This window comes from Sus scrofa, chromosome 8, assembly GCF_000003025.6.
Source record: "Sus scrofa isolate TJ Tabasco breed Duroc chromosome 8, Sscrofa11.1, whole genome shotgun sequence".
NCBI classification, from domain to species: Eukaryota; Metazoa; Chordata; class Mammalia; order Artiodactyla; family Suidae; genus Sus; species Sus scrofa.
Genome location: NC_010450.4, coordinates 42,895,907 through 42,917,354, shown reverse-complemented (window position 1 = coordinate 42,917,354; position 21,448 = coordinate 42,895,907). Strand labels below are relative to the sequence as shown.

The window sequence follows — 21,448 nt, the reverse complement described above, 5'->3', positions numbered from 1 at the left end:
CTGAGAAGCTAGAACTTGAACCCAGGCTTGTTGATTCCCAGCCCCACAAATAGCTTCCAGCTGTAGAAAAAAAAACGCAAATTTCCTCCTTTAATATGTTACAATTCTGTGCTGAGCAAAACTTTATCGTTATTCTAGGATTTGGCAAATTTCCTGGAGAGGACAGACAGTAAATATTTTTGGCCTTGCCAGCTATACAGTTTGTTCAGATACTCAATTCTACCGTTGTATTACAAAAGCAGCCATAGGCTATACGTAAAGGAATGTGTACAATAAAAACGTCTCTACAGAAACTGGCTGAAGGCTAGATTTGGCCCACAGGGTACAGTTTACTGATCTCTGATCTTGCCCCTGGTCTTACTTCTGAGAAAATTGTTGTTTCCCTAGAGAGTTTATTAGACTTGTCCAAGCTGCTTCTGGCTGGAGCCTAGCTTCTATTTTATTTCACTGCTTTTGATTCTAATATCTCTTTCTAAAGAACTGTTTAATAATTATCAGTCTAATGGATGAGATTTGTGCCTTCCCCATTCTCAGCACTCTAAGGTATAAATATTATTCTAATTGGTCTTTTTATGGTACTCACGGAATTAGGTAGTCAATAATGTCTTAATTGTGATGACAAAAGTTTACTGATTATATCTTTCTCTGGAGACTTCCAGACATCTGGTCTCTTGACCATTGATCTACCTTTCTTCAAGGCTGTGCACTCTGCAGGATTTTAAAACAAACTCTTTAATAAGGAAACTCTACAGCAATTGTTAAAATTTAACTTTGCATAATAGCAGCTGAGACTCCTAACAGATCACAGGAAATTTTAGAATTGTTCCATGTATCCCCCTCAATCCCATGGTCCAAGGGAACTATGGTTCATTTTAAATTGATAAGTGGTAAATTGATACTTACCATAAGAAATAAAACATTTATATAATCCTGCTGGTAGTTTTATTTCATCATTCTTTGAAAAAAATATGCAACATATTTCATAAAATAGTATAATATAAAACAACTAAATATAGTCAGGTGTTTTCAATTGGTAATTTGTGTATGGAAATCTGCTAGCAACCTTAGTCAAAGGCCAGCATTTTATTTCTACATCAGAGTCCTAAGATTTGATATTAGAAAACCTATCTTTATTACATTTTCTGCTTCTAAAGCACTGTGTTTTATATTAAAGTAGGCCAGTTTTGTTCTTTTGCTATGCTTGGAGTTTAAAGTAGTAGATTAAAAACAAGATAGGAAACTTTCCTGTTTAGAGTTACCCCTCAACTGTGTGTGTGGGTGTGTGTGGGTATATGTGTGTGTGTTCCAAACTTAAAATATTAACTATTTGTTAGCAAATTATTTCAATTTTGAATAAATTTTGATGATACACATCTTTCCAGTTTAGCTGATTTTTTTCCTCATCCAGGAGGAAATTTAAACTCTTTACATACTATTATAAAGCTCCCCTTTATACTGTTTGTGTCTGTATTCTAGTCTGGCCCTCTCTGCCATACTAAATGAATTCTTACATGATTGTACCAAATTGGTTTCTATAGGGAGACTACAAGTGTAGAAGGAAATAATATGAGACAGTGGTAGCATTCCCCATTTGTAGCAGACTTAAAGTAAATGCAGAGTTCCCTTTGTGGCTCAGACGATTAAGAACCCAACATAGTGTCTATGAGGATGAGGGTTCGATCCCTGGGCTTGGTCAGTGGGTTAAGGATCCAGCATTGCTGCAAGCTGCAGCGTAGATCACAGATGTGTCTGGTATTGCCCTGGCTATGGCATAGGCCAAAGCTGCAGCTCTGATTCAACCCCTGACCTGAGAACTTCCATATGCCACTGGTGCAGCCTTTAAAAAAAAAAGTAAATACAAAGTTAAGGGGGGGAAACCAGAAATTATTTCCTAATTGTGTCATAAGAATAACCTAATGTTGCATCAGTATTTAGTGTTCAGAGATAGAGGAGCAACCATATTGGGAATTTTGGAAAAATGATGAAAAAATTATGCATTTTAATAATCAAGTATTGAGGATTATTGAAAAAGAAAGGGAAAAAAAGGACTAGTCCTTAGTCCTTTGATATTTTGCAAATTCTTGTAAACCTTTTTTAAGAATATTTAGCATGATAAAATTAGATGCAGGAAAAGAAAAATGAAAGAGAAAAACTATAAATAATGTAGACAGAAATAAAGGAAAAGTTGTATTAAATTAAACAATATTATGCTGTGCCTGCTGTTATTACATTTAAAAAATAGCATCATTTTCACATCCTTGATAGATTTCATCCTTTTTTTTCATCTCTTTGAATTTGATGGTGAAATGTTAATATAAGGTACTATTGACTTTCATTATGGTTAAATTCTTGGTCTCTATCTCTGTGAAACGATTGTTTATATGGACAATTAAAACCAACTTTGGCATATAATTTCATCAGTGATCACTGTGCTGAGATATAAGATGCCATGAGAAATATTTTTTGTTATGCTGTATCTTCATTCTAGGAAGAAGTAAACTAGATAAGGATTGATATGCTGTAAATTAGTACTTAACCTTTCAGTTAAATGCTGTGCTCAAGAAAAGAGAGAACTTTTTGTTTTCTAACACATGTTTTCTAACACAAAAATGGTAGTACTCTTAGGAATATAAACTCAAGATTGATGGATTATATTTTTTATGTTTTTCTTTTTTTCATTCCTCAAGAGTCCTCTTATACTCAAAATTTTATATTTTTCCAAAAGGACTTTTTAAATACTGTTACAAACTATGGTTTTATATTAGAAGTATTTCAAATACTCATAATTTGTTGCTTTTGGCCAAAGTCTATTTCAATTTCTACAGTAAAGTATATGTTCACTATATTCATTAAGAATCTGAGATATTTTAAGCAGAATAGTGTGAGAATGAGTTATTGAATATAAAAAAATAAAAACTTTCCAGATGAATTTTACCTCATCAGACACATGCATTTCTTATGTTAGTTTGGCTTTACTTTTGGTATAATCAACTAAAAAGAAAGTTAATTATTTGAAAAGTAAAGTCGTTTATACAACATTAAGAAAACTGTTTTTCCTAGAGTTGTTCTTGAAATATCTTAAAAAGAAGCTTTATTTGAAAACGAAGTACAGAATGAAGGGTCAGTTACAAGATCTTCTAACTTGAAAGGTCTTTGAATATATATTCTTGGATCTAGAGAAACATAGTGACATCTGTCTTTGATTATAGTTACATGGACAAATTTGAATTCTAGAGCTGTATTTAAAACATTTCAACATACACAATGATATTATGTTCTTGGAATATGGCACATGGTGGTTATTTTTAACATAATTATAGACGTCTGAAATAAATTATTAAAAAGAAGACACTCATGGCAAAAATCATAAGTTCTCATGGCTTAAGTCATATTTAAGAAGATTCAAAATAAACTATTTGAATAAAGCTTTCTATTTGTCTCACAACTGTTCAAATTACAGAAACTTTTTTTTTTTTTTTTTGTCTTTTTGCTATTTCTTGGGCGGCTCCCGCGGCATATGGAGGTTCCCAGGTTAGGGGTCAAATCGGAGCTGTGGCCTCCAGCCTACACCAGAGCCACAGCAACTCGGGATCCGAGCAGCGTCTGCAACCTACACCACAGCTCACGGCAACGCCGGATCGTTAACCCACTGAACAAGGGCAGGGACCGAACCCACAACCTCATGGTTCCTAGTCAGATTCATTAACCACTGCGCCACGACGGGAACTCCCAGAAACTTTTTAATTGCTAAGATGTTTAGTTTGTTTATGGACGTTGTGTGTCTAAATTGTTAAAAGTTAATGTAAATGTGAAAGTGGGGTTCCTTGAAGTGTTTCTTAAGAAAAAAGTATGAGAGGCATTCTAACCTAGGAAGAGCAAAAACAATTTGCTGTGAATCCATTTTCACAGCAGTCCTGTGTTCCCAGCCTCCGGGAGCCAAATCACTTATGTGAAGTTACAATTATTTTTAATCTGTGCTCTTTTGTTCCATTTTGCAGATTGTTTTAAATTTTACTACCATGGACCTATACAAAAGTAGTTTGTGCTGGTATGACTACATTGAAGTAAGAGATGGATACTGGAGGAAATCACCTCTCCTTGGTAAGAGATTAGTTGCCTCTTACGTGTCTGCTCTGTCTTGAAAGACAATTCTTTCAAGAGTCAACTTAGAGTTTAAAATGTGTGAGACCAATATTTTAATTTTTATTATACTTTTTTTTCAACCATAGCAAAATACAGACATATCAATAAATAGACCATTGACTGATTTAAACTAGCTTAAATTATAGGTGTGTGGCATAACATAATGATTTATAATAGCTTTCATATTATGCTTATAGTAACTATTCATCATGTTTCTATTTTTTTAATTTAAAAATCAGAATTTTAATGAGAAAACCAAATAAATTGTGTGTGTGTGTGTGTTTTGTTTTGCTTTGCTTTTTTTTTTTTTTTTTTTTTTTTTTTTTGCTAAGGTACTAGGACCTGAGTTGTTAGGAACAGGTTTAGCTTCCTACAGCAAGGATATTGGCTTGTACTGTAGACATCACAGTTTTGCTTCTCAGACAGGTTTTTGTGGCTGAGAAGTTGCATTTGTAATTTGTGCCATACATTGTAGCTCAGATTTGGTGCTTATAAAAATATGCCGACATTTAACCATGGACCACACCACATTTTCCAATGTTTTCTCAAAGGTGAGAGCTGCTTTGTTTTTTTGTTTGTTTGTTTGTTTTGAGATTGTGACTTTTCCTTTATTTTTATTTCATTTTTTTTTTGGCTTTTTGTCTTTTGGTCTTTTGAGGGCCGCACCCAAGGCATATGGAGATTCCCATGTCAGAGGTCCAATCGGATCTGTAGCTACCGGCCTACACCCCAGCCACACCAACACCAGATCCTTAACCCACTGGGTGGGGCCAGGGATTGAATCCGCAATCTCATGGTTCCTAGTCGGATTTGTTTCTGCTGCACCACAACTGGAAAGCCTTTTCTTTATTTTTAGAGGTAGCTTTGCTAAGTTCTATTTATATAAAAATACAACAACCATACAGATCTTCTTTTTTTAACACCTAAAACCTGCTGAATGGACACAGTTGTATTAAAAGTGACAGTCTTAGTAAGTCTGAGAGATCTGTTGAAATGCTTAAAAAATAAGGGAAAATAAAGATAAATCAGGTTGAGGAAAACATTGTCTTGAACATTTAGTTTCTCAGCCTAGATGAAGCAACTTGTAACACAAACATATATGTGTTTGTTCCAGAGGAAATGTTTCATTAAACTCATGTTGAAAAATCAAATCGACAGCTGAAATATTGAGGCGCTTTTTTGAGCACACCATCAGCATTACATGCTGCCTTCCAGAATGGCTCATTCTGACCACTTGTTCACATGAAACTATTTCCTCTGAGCCCTTGCTCCTCAGAGTGTAACCTCACATGGCAGCATCAGAATCACTTGGAAGGTTAGAAATGTTGAAATTTGGGTCCCACTCCAAACTTTCTGAACCAGAGACTGCTTTTTTTTTTTTGGCTTCATCCATGGCCTGTGGAAGTCCTAGGCCATAAATCCAACTAACGTCACACAGTGACCCACACTACTACAGTGATAATGCCAGATCCTTAATCCTCTGAGCCAGCAGTAAACTCCAGAGACTGCATTTTTAACAGACTCCCTGGCAATTAATATGGACTTTATAGCTTTTTCTCTTATAGTCAGGTTTTTTTTTTTGTTTTTTTGTTTTTTTTTTTTCATGCTTCTTCTTCTTTTTTTCTTCTAATAGTTGCCCCTGTGGCCTATGGAAGTTCCTGGGATAGGGGTCTAATCTGAGCTGTAGCTGCCAATCTATGCCACAGCACAGCAACACTGGACCAAGCCACAGCTTATAGCAATGCCACCTATACCTCGCTTAAGCCACTGAGCGAGGACAGGGGTTGAACCCACCTCATTGCAGAGAGAATGTTGGGTCCTTAACCCACTGAGCCACAATGGGAACTCTAAGCTTTTTTTTTAATTGAAGTATGATTTATTTACAATATTCTGTTAGCAGCAGGTATACAGCAAAGTGATTCAGTATATAGAAAGATATTTTCAAATTATTTTCAATTATAGGTTATTATAAGATACATAGTTTCCTGTGCTATACAGTAAATCATTGTTGTTTATTTGTTTTATGTACAATAATTTTATCTGTTAATCCCATGCTCCTAATTTGTCCCTCTCCCCTTCCCTTTCCCACACATTATAGTTTAAGAAACATTGCTCTCTTTTACATATCCCTAATGTACTTCACCATTTAGGAAGACATTTCTTCACCTGCTAGCTGGTGGTATGAATTTGTTTTCAGTTGACTGACATGTTTCATATACTAAAACTATGTACAATGTCATTACCAAGGGCACACAGAATGACAACTCATTATTCTATGTAGAATTATTTCATGTGCCTTGTCATATCTAACCTTTCGTCATCAAATGAAAGCTTAAAGCACAGTTGTACAGTAAGCAATGAATATTTGTGAAAGGTTGAGGGAAGGAGAAGGAACGACAGGTATCATTATGTTTATTTGGAATTATACTCGCTTATGGATACACAATTAGAAAAAAAAGCCTTCTGATACTGTTTGCCACTCTGCTTACTACACTGCATATTACAGCTTTATAAATGAGACGGAATGTATGTAGTAATATAAGGCCCTTGGGTAGGCTGTGGATTTCCCTGATAGTTCACCAGGAACCTGGATAAACAAAGACCTGGCTACACCTTGAGCTGACACTCCCTCTGCTAATGACCAGACTGATCATTTGAACCAGTTTTTCAAGATCGCTTGTACTTTTTTCTGTTCTTCATAAATAATATTACCCACCTTAATGTAGCATGTGTTTTTTTACAGATGAAACATTTAAGCTAGCTGTTTCTTGATTCTACAGATAATGATACTGACATCACTTATTTAATCTGAGGGTTATATGTTCCAATATTCTAGAAATAAATATGAAGAGATTTGCTATTTATCCATCTTTATTAAGCAAATGTTAAGAAATAGGCATGGGTCTAGTTGCTAGGGATAGAGAAAGGAACCAAATCAGGTTTTACGTAAGTAATTTGTAGCTAGTGTGGAAACCAATTAGAATATAAAGTCATATTTAAGAGTTTTTCTTTATTCTTTTATTTCTCTTAGGTAGATTCTGTGGGGACAAATTGCCTGAAGTTCTTACCTCTACAGACAGCAGAATGTGGATTGAGTTTCGCAGCAGCAGTAACTGGGTAGGAAAGGGCTTTGCAGCAATCTATGAAGGTAAGTCACTTTGAGCTTAGACATGGCGTCCCTTACGTCACTTAACAAAAATGTCTTTTCTCTCAATTTCATTGGAATGATATTGCAACTGTATTTTAATTATGAAGTTTTAGAAAACTTTCTTATAATGTTCATCAGGATGATTTTTGTTTGTTTTACCTGGCACATAATATGTGCTCAATAAATACTTGTTTAATAAATCAGTGAATGAGCAATAATGTCACAAAAAAAGACTGGTTCTGATATGGCCTCCCAAGCATTTGACTACAGGAAGAGAATGTGCTAGTCATGCCACCATAGTAACATGGTCCATGTAAGAATCGTATTTTTTCATTAGGATGATTTTAATTAACATATTTGGTATATCTAAACAGCAAGAACAACCTGTTTTCTGGTACCAGTAATGTAGTGACATGTAAATGTACTTAACAGAATGCAGGTGGTCTGGGGGAGAGGAACTCATCAAGGATAGAAAACAACAAAAAATAATGCAAGAGTTATTGAACTTCTGTTGTTTTTTCATGATAAGTATTAAAATATTATAGAGAAATTACCATTTCTGGGAGTTCCCATCATGGCACAGTGGAAACAAATCAGATGAGGAACCATGAGGTTGCGAGTTCGATCTACAGCCTTGCTCAGTGGGTTAAGGATCTGGCATTGCCGTGAGCTGTGGTGTAGGTCACAGACAAGGCTCAGATCTGGCGTTGCTGTGGCTTGGGCATAGGCTGGCGGCTATAGCTTGATTAGACCCCTAGCCTGGGAACCTCCATATGCCTCGGGTTTGGCCCTTAAAAGACAAAAAGGCAAAAAAAAGAAAAAGAAATTACCACTTCTCTTTGTACTGGGTCTGTGTATATTTGATGCCTGTACTGCTGAAAATCCTGTTATAGGAAACTGCAGAAAAAGTAACTGTGCAGAGTTCTGGAGCTTGTTTGTCTAAATGAAAGAGTCAGCATTCAAGAAGAATTTACTAGATGCTTTGTTCCATACATCTCAAAAACAATCAGCTGGTGTTGTGCTTCCTGCCTTTGGAAACGGCTCCCTTCTTGCCAGGTCAGGGGCAGAGAAGACCCTCTTGCTCCTGCCTATGCCAGCACAGCAGTTAAGGCAATTGAGAAGACAGAAGATTACTGCTTCCCTTAGACTTTTAGGAGAACGGAAGCATTTGTTTTAGAGATTAACTGTGTGGCTGTGAAGAGGATGGTTTGGGTGGAGCCACAGATGTTGAGCTCCAGGCCCACTCAAAGGCCTCTCCTGATCATCTTCCACCTGAGGCTGAAAGACAGAAAAAAGCAGTTCAAAAAAATCATAGGACAAACTCTCATAGAGTAAATTTACAAAATCTCAAAAGGTTTCTAAAAGTTTTTTTTTTTTTAAATGCTTATTTTTGTAAAGATGTGAATTAACAGTGAAAAAAATCACAAATTCCTCCACAGGTTGTTATCCAGTATTTACAGTTAGGTGGCTAGGTCTTTTTTTTTTTTTTTTTTTTACAATCAATTAAATACTTACAACCAAGGTTTTTTTATAACCTCAAAAAAAAAAGTTCAGGTTATTAATAAAAACCTTGATTTTTATAACCTGAACTTTTTGAACTCAGCTACAGGCAGTGAACTAAAATGTTCTCCTAGAAAAAAATGCAAATGAAATGGCATGTCTCAGTTTATTTATTTATTTTTTCTTTTTGCTTTCCTCAGCTATCTGTGGAGGTGAGATACGTAAAAATGAAGGACAGATTCAGTCTCCTAATTATCCGGATGACTATAGGCCAATGAAAGAATGTGTGTGGAAAATAGCAGTGTCAGAAGACTGTTACGTGGGGCTGACCTTTCAGGCCTTTGAGGTAAAGTCTTTCAGGCAGCCTGTGCAGGGCACACACTCTATAAATGACAGTGCATTTAAGGGGATCCTCATTAAAGAAGCAAAGAACTAGAGAATCAGCTTTTTAATCAGTGAAGAAGCAAATGATTGCCTATAAAATGGAACATCAAGAGCAAAAGAGGGTGTTTTTTTCTTTTTCTTTCGTCTTGTTGCAGACATTTTCAAGAAGATTAAAGTGAGTTTACATTATCTGTGCTTTTCGAATTAGAATGTTTGAAGTACCTGACAATAGTTTCTTTTGACAAGTGCCCAGGCTTCTTTCACAAGAACGCTTGAAGTATCCATTAAATAAGAGAACTTTGATTTTTCTTCCAAAGTAAAAGGTTAGATTGGATAGATTGTCTTTTTTGTTGTTGTTGGGGGGGATCCATTTTTCACCTCTTAATCATTAGGTAGAAAATCATTTATATCAGAAACAGGGGTTTAAATATTCTTAGGAGATTTTGACTTCATCAAAAATATTTATCAGGGGAGTTCCCGTTGTGGGGCAGTGGAAACAAATCTGACTAGGGGCCATGAGGTTGAGGGTTCGATCCCTGGCCTCGCTCAGTGGGTTAAGGATCTGGCATTGCCATGAGCTGTGGTGTAGGTCGCAGACATGGCTTGGATCTGGTATTGCTGTGGCTGTGGCATAGGCTGGCAGCAGTAGTTCCAATTAGACCCCCAGCCTGGGAACCTGCATATGCCATGGGTGCAGACCTAAAAGACAAAAGAAAAAAAATTTATCAGGGAAGAGATCAGCAGCAACATTGCATTATTAGATGAGGGCAGAATAAACCAAAGGTCAGTCTGAACCCTGGAGCAAAGTCTGCGTCCAAAACTAGCTCAAGGCTGATGAGTCATTGTTGAATGGCGAGGGGAACTGAATGAGGAACTAGAAGTCAAGAGATGTAGGAATTCATCAGGAACTCCTGGATATGTTTAAATTATAGATTCAGGCTGGAAATTGAGAGCCCCAGGTGGAGTGGGAAGGAATGGGGAGGTGGTTGCAGAAGGTCCAGGAAGGAGTTAGAGACCCAAATGCCATAATTAGAGGTTACTGATTTACTGATTAGGAGGCCTCCTTACTGCCCATGTGATCAGAAGGGCATCGGGAACCCCATCCACAGCCAGGATATCCTTATCACTGAGTGTGGTGACTGCACGATGTCCCTGTGCCCAGAGCAGGAACATCAGGGGGATCCAGGTATGACCCATAAGCCCAGAGAACCTCATACCCCCACCTGTAAGCTGGGTCACATATGTTTTGGTTCCTGTCTCTGCTTCTTTGCTTGTACCATTTAATTTTCAAGACATATTTCTTCTTATAATCAAGAGGAAAATTATATTTTTCTGCCGTGATCACGATGTTTATACTCCTGACTACTTTGCATTTTTGGAAATCTTAGTTCTTGGATTATTTGATTCACGTTGGAATTTTGTCATTTTATTTGATCAGTAAGCCCACAAACATTATTCAAATAGATCACCATATTATAAAGAGTAAATTAACTGGGTAGGATTCACCCACTTTTTAGACCAAAACCACTGGTTATCTGCATAATGACCACATTGCATGTATTTTGTGCTATTGCAAAAATTGAGATGAATTGTCTTTCAATATGATGTCAGAGAATACATTGATTCCCTGCATCCCAAAACTAAGATGTGGAGTTCCCATTGTGGCTCAGCAGTAATGAACCCAACTAGTATCCATGAGGATGAGGATTCAAACCCTGGCCTCACTCAGTGGACCAAGGATCCAGCATTGCTCTCAGCTGTGGTGTAGGTCACAGACATGGCTCAGATCCTGCGTGTCTGTGGATGTGGCATAGGCTGGTAGCTGTAGCTCCTATTTGACCCCTAGTCTGGGAATTTCCATATGCCTCAACTGTGGCCCTAAAAAGCAAGAAAAAAAAAAAATACCTAAGATGCAGAAATTGCTGCTTTAGCTGGTTTGCAGTTTTTGTTCTCTGTTTTTTTGTTTGTTTTGATATATCAATATATTGAGTGATATTCTTCAAAAATAGGATAATGTGAAGCCAAGTAGGAAATATTTATACCTCAGGCATTTGGAGCCATGCCTGCCACAGAGTAGTCACTTAATAAATATTTGTTGATTGAATAAATGACTAAGTTATTGACAAGCTTTGCAACTGGGGTAAAGTCATATCATAGTTTGGTTGACAGTACATTTTATATATTATCTCATTTCCTACCCTTTCTTCATTTTGCTTTATTTCCTTATGTTTATTCTTCCTTTATTTATATAGTGGACATCTGTGAATGTCTAGTAGGCCTTTCATCTTTAATTGACTAACACCAAATCTGTGATAGTCATGTCTTAGACTAATCCATTCATCTTTGGTCTTCCCTATTTCAGCATTTAGTGTTTCAGTGGAGTTATTACTTACTCAAGGAATATCCCTGATTCTACCTTTTCCTCTTAAACCCCAAGGCTAGCTCATCAGCATATTCCATTTGCTTTGTCTTCAAAATATACCACATGCAATATCATCACTTGATATCTACCATCTGGCCCCCACTGTTCTCATCACTGCCGCTCGTCTTGGCATGTGGTGAGCATTTCACATCTCTACTCTTGCCCTACCTATCCTGATACCCACACAACTGCCAGGATGATACTTTCACAATGTAAGTTACAGCAAACACTACTCTGCTTAAGTTCTTCCAGGCTTTTGTCTTTTTTTTTTTTTTTAATCACACCTAAAATGAAACCCATACTCATTTACCATGGCTCAAGCCACCCAAGATCTGGTCCTGAGCTTCTTCTCACTCCCTCTTTACCAGTGCTTTTGGTCTTGTTTCTCTTCCTCAAAACTGCCAAGATTACTCTCACATAACAGCATTTGCCATTGATGTTGGTCTACCTCTAGATCTGTGCTTTCATTCCTCTCTTCATTCAAATCTCTGCTTAATCATTGCCTCCTTAAAAAGTTTTTGCCTGCTAACTCTGTTTAAAATATTTTCTTACTTATAATTGCCTATGAACCATTATTCTCTTTTATTTTATTTCATTGCACTTACAAATACTGGAATTTATGTTATGAATCTGCTTGTTTAGTTATTGTCTGTCTCACTAAAATATGCACTAAAGGATAGGAATCTTACCTTCAGTGATCTTTTTGATCACTCTTTCCATCACCACTAGATATATGATTAATAGTTAATAAGGGGAGGATGGTTATACTTGAAGGTGTGAGTGCATGATGACTGGTGGGTGGAAATTAATATATCCTTTCTTTATCAAATGTACATAAGTTTCCATGCAGAGGGAAACAAGCCTAGGTAGGTAAAAAGGTTTAGGTTTTGGAAGACCTAGTGTACAGTGTGGCTGAATTTAGACTAGAGATCCTTGGGTCTAAAAATTTCAGAAATTACAAGGAATTTAGGTGTCATAATATGCTGTCTAAATCTCATAAGTGAGGGAACTAAACCATTAACCTAGTATTATACTAAGTGAGCAAGGGTTAAGCTAGCAAGTATAGTCAATCTTCATTATTCACAGATTCTTTGTTTACAAATTCTCCTACTCATTAAAATTCATTCTTAACCCTCAAATCAGTGCAGTGTTTTCTGGGTCATCTATGAACATGCAGAGAACAGCAAAATATTTGAGTCATCCAGTATGCACATTCCCACCTATGATGTGCCTCATAAAGAAAAAGCTTTGTGCTAGATTTTCAGGAATGTGTTATACAGCTCTCTTGGCCGTGAGTTCAGTGTTAAAGAATTGGCAGCATATGTGAAGGTGCCTTTAAACAGAAACACACATAAAAAGCATTTAAGTATAGATTAGTTGAGAAAAATTTTGTCACCAGAAGCTCAGAGAAAACTAACCCTGTATTTCCCCAGGAGCCAGGAGCCTAGTGTTAGGAAAACACTAACTCAGTGTTTTCAGTGACTTTGTTGAACTCAACTATGGTAAATACCCAGAACCAACTGTGTATTTAATTTGATCTAGTGGTCATTAGGTATTTTGTTTTGGTTAGTCATTTATCTGTTTATATCAATGTATCTTTGTTTATATAATGTATTTTCAATATATAGCTTATGCATTTTATATTGAAAAATGTATAATTTTTGTCTTCTCTATTTCTGTTTTATGTCTTTTTCTGACAAAACTTTTTATTCACTGATATCAGTCTTTGACTTTTTCAAAAACTTTCTTTTCACTGCCTGTTACTCTCTCTCCTTTCAGATAAAGGGGCCCTTAAGATAAGCTAGATCTGTTGAAATCTACTATAAAGAATTTACATCTTTCTGTGAATTTATGTCATAACTTCCTCTCTAAAATCTACTTTGATTTTGATGTAGGTACAGAAAGAAAATCTGAACAAGAACCTTTGTTAGTGAGTTTCAGGACTCTTTGAGCAGGAAAAGACCCTATCTGGAGGGTGAAAGAGTCATAATACTTCTGTAATTATACCCTTTGGGAAACTTTCTCTTCTCTAGTAGTTACTGTACATTGATTCTTAAGACCATTACTGAAGTGAATTTGTACATGAGTGTTCAAAATCATTTTGAAGAGCTTGTCTTCCCTTCAGCAGCAGTGTTATTTGTAAAGAAACTTCTGTAAGACTGTTTTATTCGGATACTTTCAGCATGCAGAAATACATAAGAGAAAAAGTTGGGGAGACTGAAAATGTTTACAGTAGACCTTCAAAGAAATGTCACTGAAGCAGAAAATAAGTGAAATAAAACCAGAGCTTACTCCTGTTTAATTGAAACCCCTCCATGTATTTATTTAAGTGGGATTAAGTTTGAGGTACTTAGCAACATTTCTACACACTCCGATTTGGTTATACTTCCAGTTATAAAACCATGGTGTGAGTAGTCCTCCACATCGTTACTACCAACTTCAATATTCTAAACTATGTACAGAAGTTTGTATCTTGGTATAGTTGACCCTTGAACAACACAGGTTTAAATTGCAAGGATCCACTTGTATGTAGATTTTTTAAAAATAAACATAGTACTTATTATTTTCACTTTACGGATCTTCAAGCATGGGGAAAATTTGTGTTTAATTAGAGATCAAAATATGCAGAATAAAAGAACAAAGAACTTGAGTTTGAGTGAAGTTCTCCAAACTGATTCAGCTTCCTTCTCTTGGATGAGTCATTTAGCAATTCCTTTGTTTTTGAGGCGGAGATAGCTGCCCTGGGTTGGCACCCCTAACCCCTCTGTTGTGCAACAGTCAAATATTCTCTGTGATTTAACTGATGTTTCACTGCACAGCTGAAATTGAAGGAACATTGTAAATCAACTACACTTTAATAAACTTTTTTCTTTAAAGAAAAAATATGGGGTATCTAGCCTCATGGAGAGCAGCAACAAGTGCTGATGCAATGTGGGAAAATACTTTATAGCATATCTAAGACACTTTTAGTCAGTTTTCTCATTGTTACCTCAGACTTCATAACATATTCATGTTAGTAAAAATACGTTTATTTCCCTTGGGGAAAAAAGGAAATCCTTTAATTCCTTTAAATATTTTATATGAATTTACGTAGACTAGTCTTTGTAAATAAACTAGGAAGCCCAGACAAGGAGATCTTAATCAGTTAACATTTTTATGCTTGCCCTGTACTATTTTTGGATATTTGGCTGAGAATATGTATTGGTTAATGACTGTAAAGCAGAATTAATTAGCTCCTCAGAATTATAGTTTAGTCCATCATTCTACTCTGAAAGAATAGATTAAATAAACTTGCCCAAGAACACGTAAGTCATAGCTGGTAGCACTGTGATTGAAACCAGTTCCACAGCCTGGCACTCTTGCACCAGCTCTTGGTAGTTAAGTGAGGCATCTGTATTCCCTCATGGCATTAAATCATCTCCCTTCAATAACTATTGTCATTTGTACATTTGTGCTGTTTAAACAATAAATGTCTGTCAGTCTATTTATTCATCAGTGTTTATACACTATCGAGTATGTTTTATCTGACCATAGGTTTTCAATAAATGTTTTTAAATTTATGAGTTAAAAATAACTTTGTCATGAAGGAAAAACGTTAAATGGCAGCATTGCAAAACCTGAATCATATGAAAATAGACCTAACCCGGACTCATGATTTTGATTTTCACAGAGTTGACTAAGTTTGTTTTTTTCCCCTCTATTTTGAGCTGCAGGTATATATCATTAAATATTAAATAGTAGCAATAAATATAACATTAATTCATTAAATATTAAGTAGAATAATAGTACATTTTAAAACCTATTACACTTTTCTCCTTTTTATTTAAAATTCCTTTTGTCAGTAGCATTATTAGACTTTATTTTTCCCATTATTAACATTTATTTTTGGTAATAGATGCTAATCTGGATTTTTTTTGTTAGTCATATTTTAACATTTTTCCCCAAAGCAAAAAATAACAACTTTAGCATTGTTCCAAATGTTTAGAATTTTAAGTTACACTGTCTATAAAAGATTAATAATTTATGTAGTTGATAGTGTTGATTAAATTTTGAAATTACATTCTAACACTCCTAGAAGAGGTTTTTTATTATTTTAAAACAGACGTAATATATAATTTACCATCTGAACTAATTTTTAAGCGTATAACACAGGAGTGTTAAGTACATTCCCACTGTTGTGCAATCAACCTCCAGAACACTTTCCGTCTTGCAAAACTAAACTCTTCACCCATTAAGCAACAGCTTTCCACTCCTCCCTTCCCCAAGCCCCTGGCAATCACTCTTCTACTTTATGTCTCTATGAGCTTGACTACTGTAGTTACCTCATGTAAGTGGACTCATATGATATTTGACTTTTTTGTGACTTTATTTCACTTCATGTAATATTCTCAAGGCTCATCCATGAAGGGATTTCCTTCTTTTTTAAGGCTAATATTCCGTCTTATGTGTATACCACATTTTGCTCATCCTTTCATCCACTGCTGGACATTTGGATTGCTTCCACCTCTTGGCTATTATGAATACAGCTAGTATGACCATGGCTGTATGTATATTTTTATCGTTATTTCCCCAACACAATTTTTTTCCTACTGTACAGTCTCGTGACACATACATGTATTACACATACATGTATACATTCTTTTTTCTCCCATCATCATGCTCCATCATAAGTGGCTAGACATAGTTCTCAGTGCTAAACAGCAGGATCTCATTGCTAATACATTCCAAAAGCAATAGTTTACATCCATTAACACCAAGCTCTGAACACACCTTTCTCCTTCTAACTTAGCCTTTGCCCCTTGTCATATGACTCCTGAGTTGAGAGCAGTTCATTCTGTGCTGTTCAAGGAGGTGAAACTAGGTTGGTTATTTTCCCCACAGTTTTGTCATTAGTTCAGTTTTGCTTATTCTTTTATCAAGCTCTACACCTCGAGAGTGTTAGATGTTATTTTATGTATCCCCTGACCAAAGGGGATTGCCTTTGGCCATCTGGAAATGTTCTCTTATTCATAAAGAACTCTGATTCTGAAGGGAGTGTTTTAAAGACTGATAGAAGTTCTAGCTATAGCTGGTCAGGTTGGCCTGGTCACCCCATGACTCATTTTGTTACTAGTGTGGCTGTTGGCTCTCTCTTATCTCTCTTCTTAACAGCTACAGTCTCAAAAACATGCTTTAAAAATGAGATATCTTTAATTCTTTCCCATAATTCCACACACGACATGAATACATTTTTAGGGAAACAGATCTGGATTTATGCATCACAGTGAACTTCTACTGATAGTATAATTTAAAATCACAACCTTCACTCCCTCCCAGCCCCAATTCTCATACTTCCTATTTGTGTCACTTTGTAATTTTGCACAGAATGTTTTACTTTCTGATATTTTATGATTATTATTTACACTGTTTATTTTACCTTTGCTCTCTACACACCAGGGTAAGCTCCTGGACGGCAAGGTAATTTGTTATTTTGCTGAGTGATGCACACTAATCTGTGGGAAGAGTACCCAGCATAGAGCAGGCAGGGAATATTTGTTGAAGTGAATAAATCCTGATGTGTGATTAGGAAAAGGGCAGTAGCAAATGCAGTACTACATTCTAACCAAATCTGCTTCGAAATCTATTTCTTTCCTGTTTGTCTTTATGCTGCCTAATTTCAAGACTGTCATTGTTAATGTATTGACAAATCAGGAAATGAATTCTTCAGCCAACTATGCCAGCTGTTTCATGCCTACAGATTGATTCATGTCCATGGAATGAACATGTTTCCTGACCTTTGCTTTGTAATAGGAGAATTCCATGATAAGTGAATTGCATGTTGGATGATGGTTGGCAAGAGGTGATACATTTCATGTATTATTAATTAGAGCTGGCTATGCTTTCCAGCTTCCAATACCTAATAAGCAGTTGACTCTATTAAGACTTCAGGGTTAGTGCCAATTTTCTATGAAAAAATAAAAAGCAAGAATTTATTTAGAAATTGTCTTATAATTTGTAAAACAGCGTGTAAATTTTGGTTTGTTGTTTGTCAAAGCTTGGGACTAAAAGCCCACGAACCTGCACTTCTTCATAAAGTTTCATAGGCCAATAATCTGAGCTAATATTTGCATATGACTGTTTAGGAAAGATTGAGTTCCTCCAGGGTACACAGATTGAAAAGAATGTATTGAGGTTAAAGGGCCCCTCTAAACAAGCTCTGTTACCCTGAGAGGGGTAGCCAGTGCTGATTCTACATTGAAGGTGTCATCCCACTCACAGCTGTGCTAACTGTGGATAACGAGCTACATAGACTAGGAAGAAATGTAATCCCATGTTACGACATATTCCTTCCAAAAGATATGTAAGCTTTTCTTTGTCATGGGTAATGTGAAACAGTGCAATATCTGTCAATAGAATTTGAGTTAAGCCCCTCTGTTAATAAAATGATGATTTTTGTTGGTGAACTATGAATAATTTTTGTAACTATGTTTCAGAATGTATCATACATTTCTTATATAGCATATCTAGCCCACATTTCTAATGATCACTTTGTCTGGATTTTCTTTTTTAAATTATTTCTTCTTTTTTAAAATTTCTTAGAGTGTAGTTGATTTACAGTGTTTTGTCAATTTCTGCTATACAGCGAAGTAACCCAGTCATACACATATATGACTCATATATGTGTATGACTTATTTTTCTCATATTATCTCCTACCATGTTCTATCACAAGTGATTGAATATAGTTCCCTGTACTCTACAGCATCAGATTTTCTTAAATTCTATTTTCCTAAGAATTACTATATGTGTTTTAATTTTATTTTAAAGGGCAGCTAACATCTGCAGATCTTAATGCATGCGGATGTACTTTTTCATCGATTTTTCTTTCTCTCTGTCTACAAGATGAATATGTCCTTTGTTCACAGACAGTTTGGATAGTACCATACACACTCATCAGAAATGCTCTCACTTGGATTAAGTCATTTGTTATATGGGTGTACCAGTACCATGGCACTGACTCTTCTTATAGAAAGTGTTGTGTCTGTTAATGAGAGAGACCTTCACATATTTTTACTGCCATAGATTGAAAGACATGACAACTGTGCTTATGACTACCTAGAAGTTCGAGATGGAAACAGTGAAAATAGCCCTTTGATAGGGCGTTTTTGTGGCTATGATAAACCTGAAGATATCAAATCTACCTCCAATACCCTGTGGATGAAGTTTGTTTCTGATGGAACTGTGAACAAGGCAGGGTTTGCTGCCAATTTTTTCAAAGGTAACTTGAAATCATTTAAAGTGTAAGCTTTTCTTTGTCATGGGTAATGTGATATTCAGCTTTGAATTAGGGGAGAACTAAAGTAATATTGAAGGTTGAAGTATGCACTGTTCATAAAGATATTTTGATGTTTTTTGATGAAAATGATTGGTGGTAAAATACTGGAATTTAGTGTTTTTGTAGCACAATGTAGGTCCACTAGGGTATTCTACCATCTGCTTTTATTCTACCATTCTACTTTTCATAAATATAGTCAAAATAGCAAAATCCAGAAAGTGGTATACAGGCAGACAGAAGAAAATATTTACAATATAGTCAACAAAGGGTTCATAACCAGAAGGGGGTTAGTGACATATAGTTCCATCAATTTATTTCTAAGTGGCAGCATTTCTAAACCATCCCTTAGAGAATGGCATTTTACCACATTAGAGATCATTTATAACCTCCTTAGTAGAACATTCTGAAACCCGAAATGTATTTTTTTTTCATTTATTTTTTTCCCGCTGTACAGCATGGGGATCAAGTTATTCTTACATGTATACATTTTTCCCCCCACCCTTTGTTCTGTTGCAATATGAGTATCTAGACATAGTTCTCAATGCCATTCAGCAGGATCTCCTTGTAAATCTATTCTAAGTTGTATCTGATAACCCCATGCTCCTGATCCCTCCCACTCCCTCCCTCTCCCGTCGGGCAGCCACAAGTCTATTCTCCAAGTCCGTGATTTTCTTCCAAAATGTACTTTTGACAAATAATTCTTAATTATCAGTTTTAATTTTGAATGGCTTAACCAATTTTAGTTTATTTTCCTGTCCTATGTTCGATATATATTTCTGATGTCAAAAGAAAGCTATTTTAGTGGAAATGACAATAACATCAAATTTGCAATTAGAAAATTCATAGGTGCTTAGGTTAAATGTGTTATTATAGAAGAAAATTCTTTTAAAATAAATATAAAATAAATTTTCTCTACACTACTATTTCCAGAATAAATGATGGATTCATTTATGTCAAAATTTAGTGTGGATAATAATTTTTATTATTCAAAGAGCAACAATATCATGAATTTTTCCTGAGTGTTACTTAGATATTCACCATATGAATTGAAAGGCAGAGAACTTTGACAATACTACTATATGTATCCAAAGTATTCATTAAAATAATCATGCTTCAGACCTTCTCTGTTATATTTTATAGCGGAGGAAACATGCTATAAGGAGCTCTCATGTGATGTTTGTGTATTTGAATATCAAAATACTTTTTATTTTGATGATGCATAATTTCTCCAGTGAATATTGTTTACCATTTTCCTAATTCAGAATAGGTTATTCTTAAAGAGTGAGATTATGCAGTATCTTGTCATTTATGTTTTTTAAAATAGTATATTTTTTCACGTCTATTTCATATATATTTTTCATGTTTCCATATACCATTAGTGTATGTGTTTACAAAAATATGGAATCAACATGTCTTTATAAACAAATGTTTTAAATTTAAAGAGATCCAATAAGTTTTTGAATTTTCCCTCTCTAATTTTTTTAGTCACCATAATCTATTTCTTAATAATGATATTTCTTTAAAAGCATTTAGTAAAGTTGTAGTGCAGCAGAAACAAATCTGACTAGGAACCATGAGGTTGCAGGTTCAATCCCTGGATTCGCTCAGTGGGTTAAGGATCCGGCATTGCCGTGAGCTGTGGTGTAAGGTCACAGATGCGGCTCGGATCTGGCATTGCTGTGGCTGGGGCATAGGCTGGCAACTGTAGCTCCAATTTGACCTCTAGCCTGGGAACCTCCATATGCCTCTGGTGCGGCCCTAAAAAAAAAAAAAAAAAAGATTTTTCTTCAGTAGTTGTTTTCTATTTCATTCTGAAAAATCTCTAGGCTTTGATAATCCCTTTTGACTTCAAAATCAGAAAACAACATACTGGGTCTGAGATAAGATGATCGCCAGTTGGCCCAGTCCTTCTAGTTCTTACACAATTCTTAGATTGCAGTGACACAGATTCTTTTTTTTTTTTTTTAACAGTCACACCTGCAGCATATGGAAGTTTCTAGGTAGGGTCAAACTGGAGCTGCAGCTGAGGCCTATGCCACAGCCATGGCAACACCAACCTGAGCCACATCTGTGATCTATGCCACAGCTTGAGGCAACACTAGATCCTTAAACCACTAATTGATGCCAGGGATCAAACCTGCATCCTCATGGACACTATGTTCAGTTCTTAATCCACTGGGCCACAATGGGAACTGTGTGATGTGAATTCTTGTTATGTCATCCATCGAGGGCTTGCAAATTGTTCCTGCTCCTTTGTTAAAGAAATCAATTGTCTTAGTTTCATTCAGAGCTATTAAACATCATATTTTCAGAAAAAATCAGCACATTATATGTAAAAACCAAATATTTTAGCTGTTCTTTAATTGCCACCACCTTTGTAGAGGAAGACGAGTGTGCCAAGCCTGACCGTGGAGGCTGTGAGCAGCGCTGTCTGAACACACTGGGCAGTTACCAGTGCTCCTGTGAGCCTGGCTATGAGCTAGGGCCTGACAAAAGGACCTGTGAAGGTAGGACTGGATTTGCACATGGCACTCCTGC

At 35.9% G+C, this 21,448-nt stretch overlaps 1 protein-coding gene across 3 annotated transcripts in view; it reads left to right on the top strand.

Annotated features, from left to right (window-relative positions):
* TLL1 (tolloid like 1) overlaps positions 1 to 21,448 on the top strand; it is a 238,333-nt gene that overhangs the window by 176,861 nt on the left and 40,024 nt on the right. For 2 of the 3 annotated variants that reach the window (XM_021101281.1, XM_021101282.1), the window contains exons 10-14: positions 3,999 to 4,101; positions 7,175 to 7,291; positions 8,992 to 9,137; positions 18,658 to 18,853; positions 21,292 to 21,417. In XM_021101281.1, the coding sequence (XP_020956940.1) occupies positions 3,999 to 4,101; positions 7,175 to 7,291; positions 8,992 to 9,137; positions 18,658 to 18,853; positions 21,292 to 21,417 (688 nt within the window). Of the gene's footprint in view, positions 1 to 3,998; positions 4,102 to 7,174; positions 7,292 to 8,991; positions 9,138 to 10,339; positions 10,401 to 12,449; positions 12,458 to 18,657; positions 18,854 to 21,291; positions 21,418 to 21,448 lie in introns of all 3 variants that reach the window. The other variant, XM_021101283.1, reaches the window with a different exon arrangement.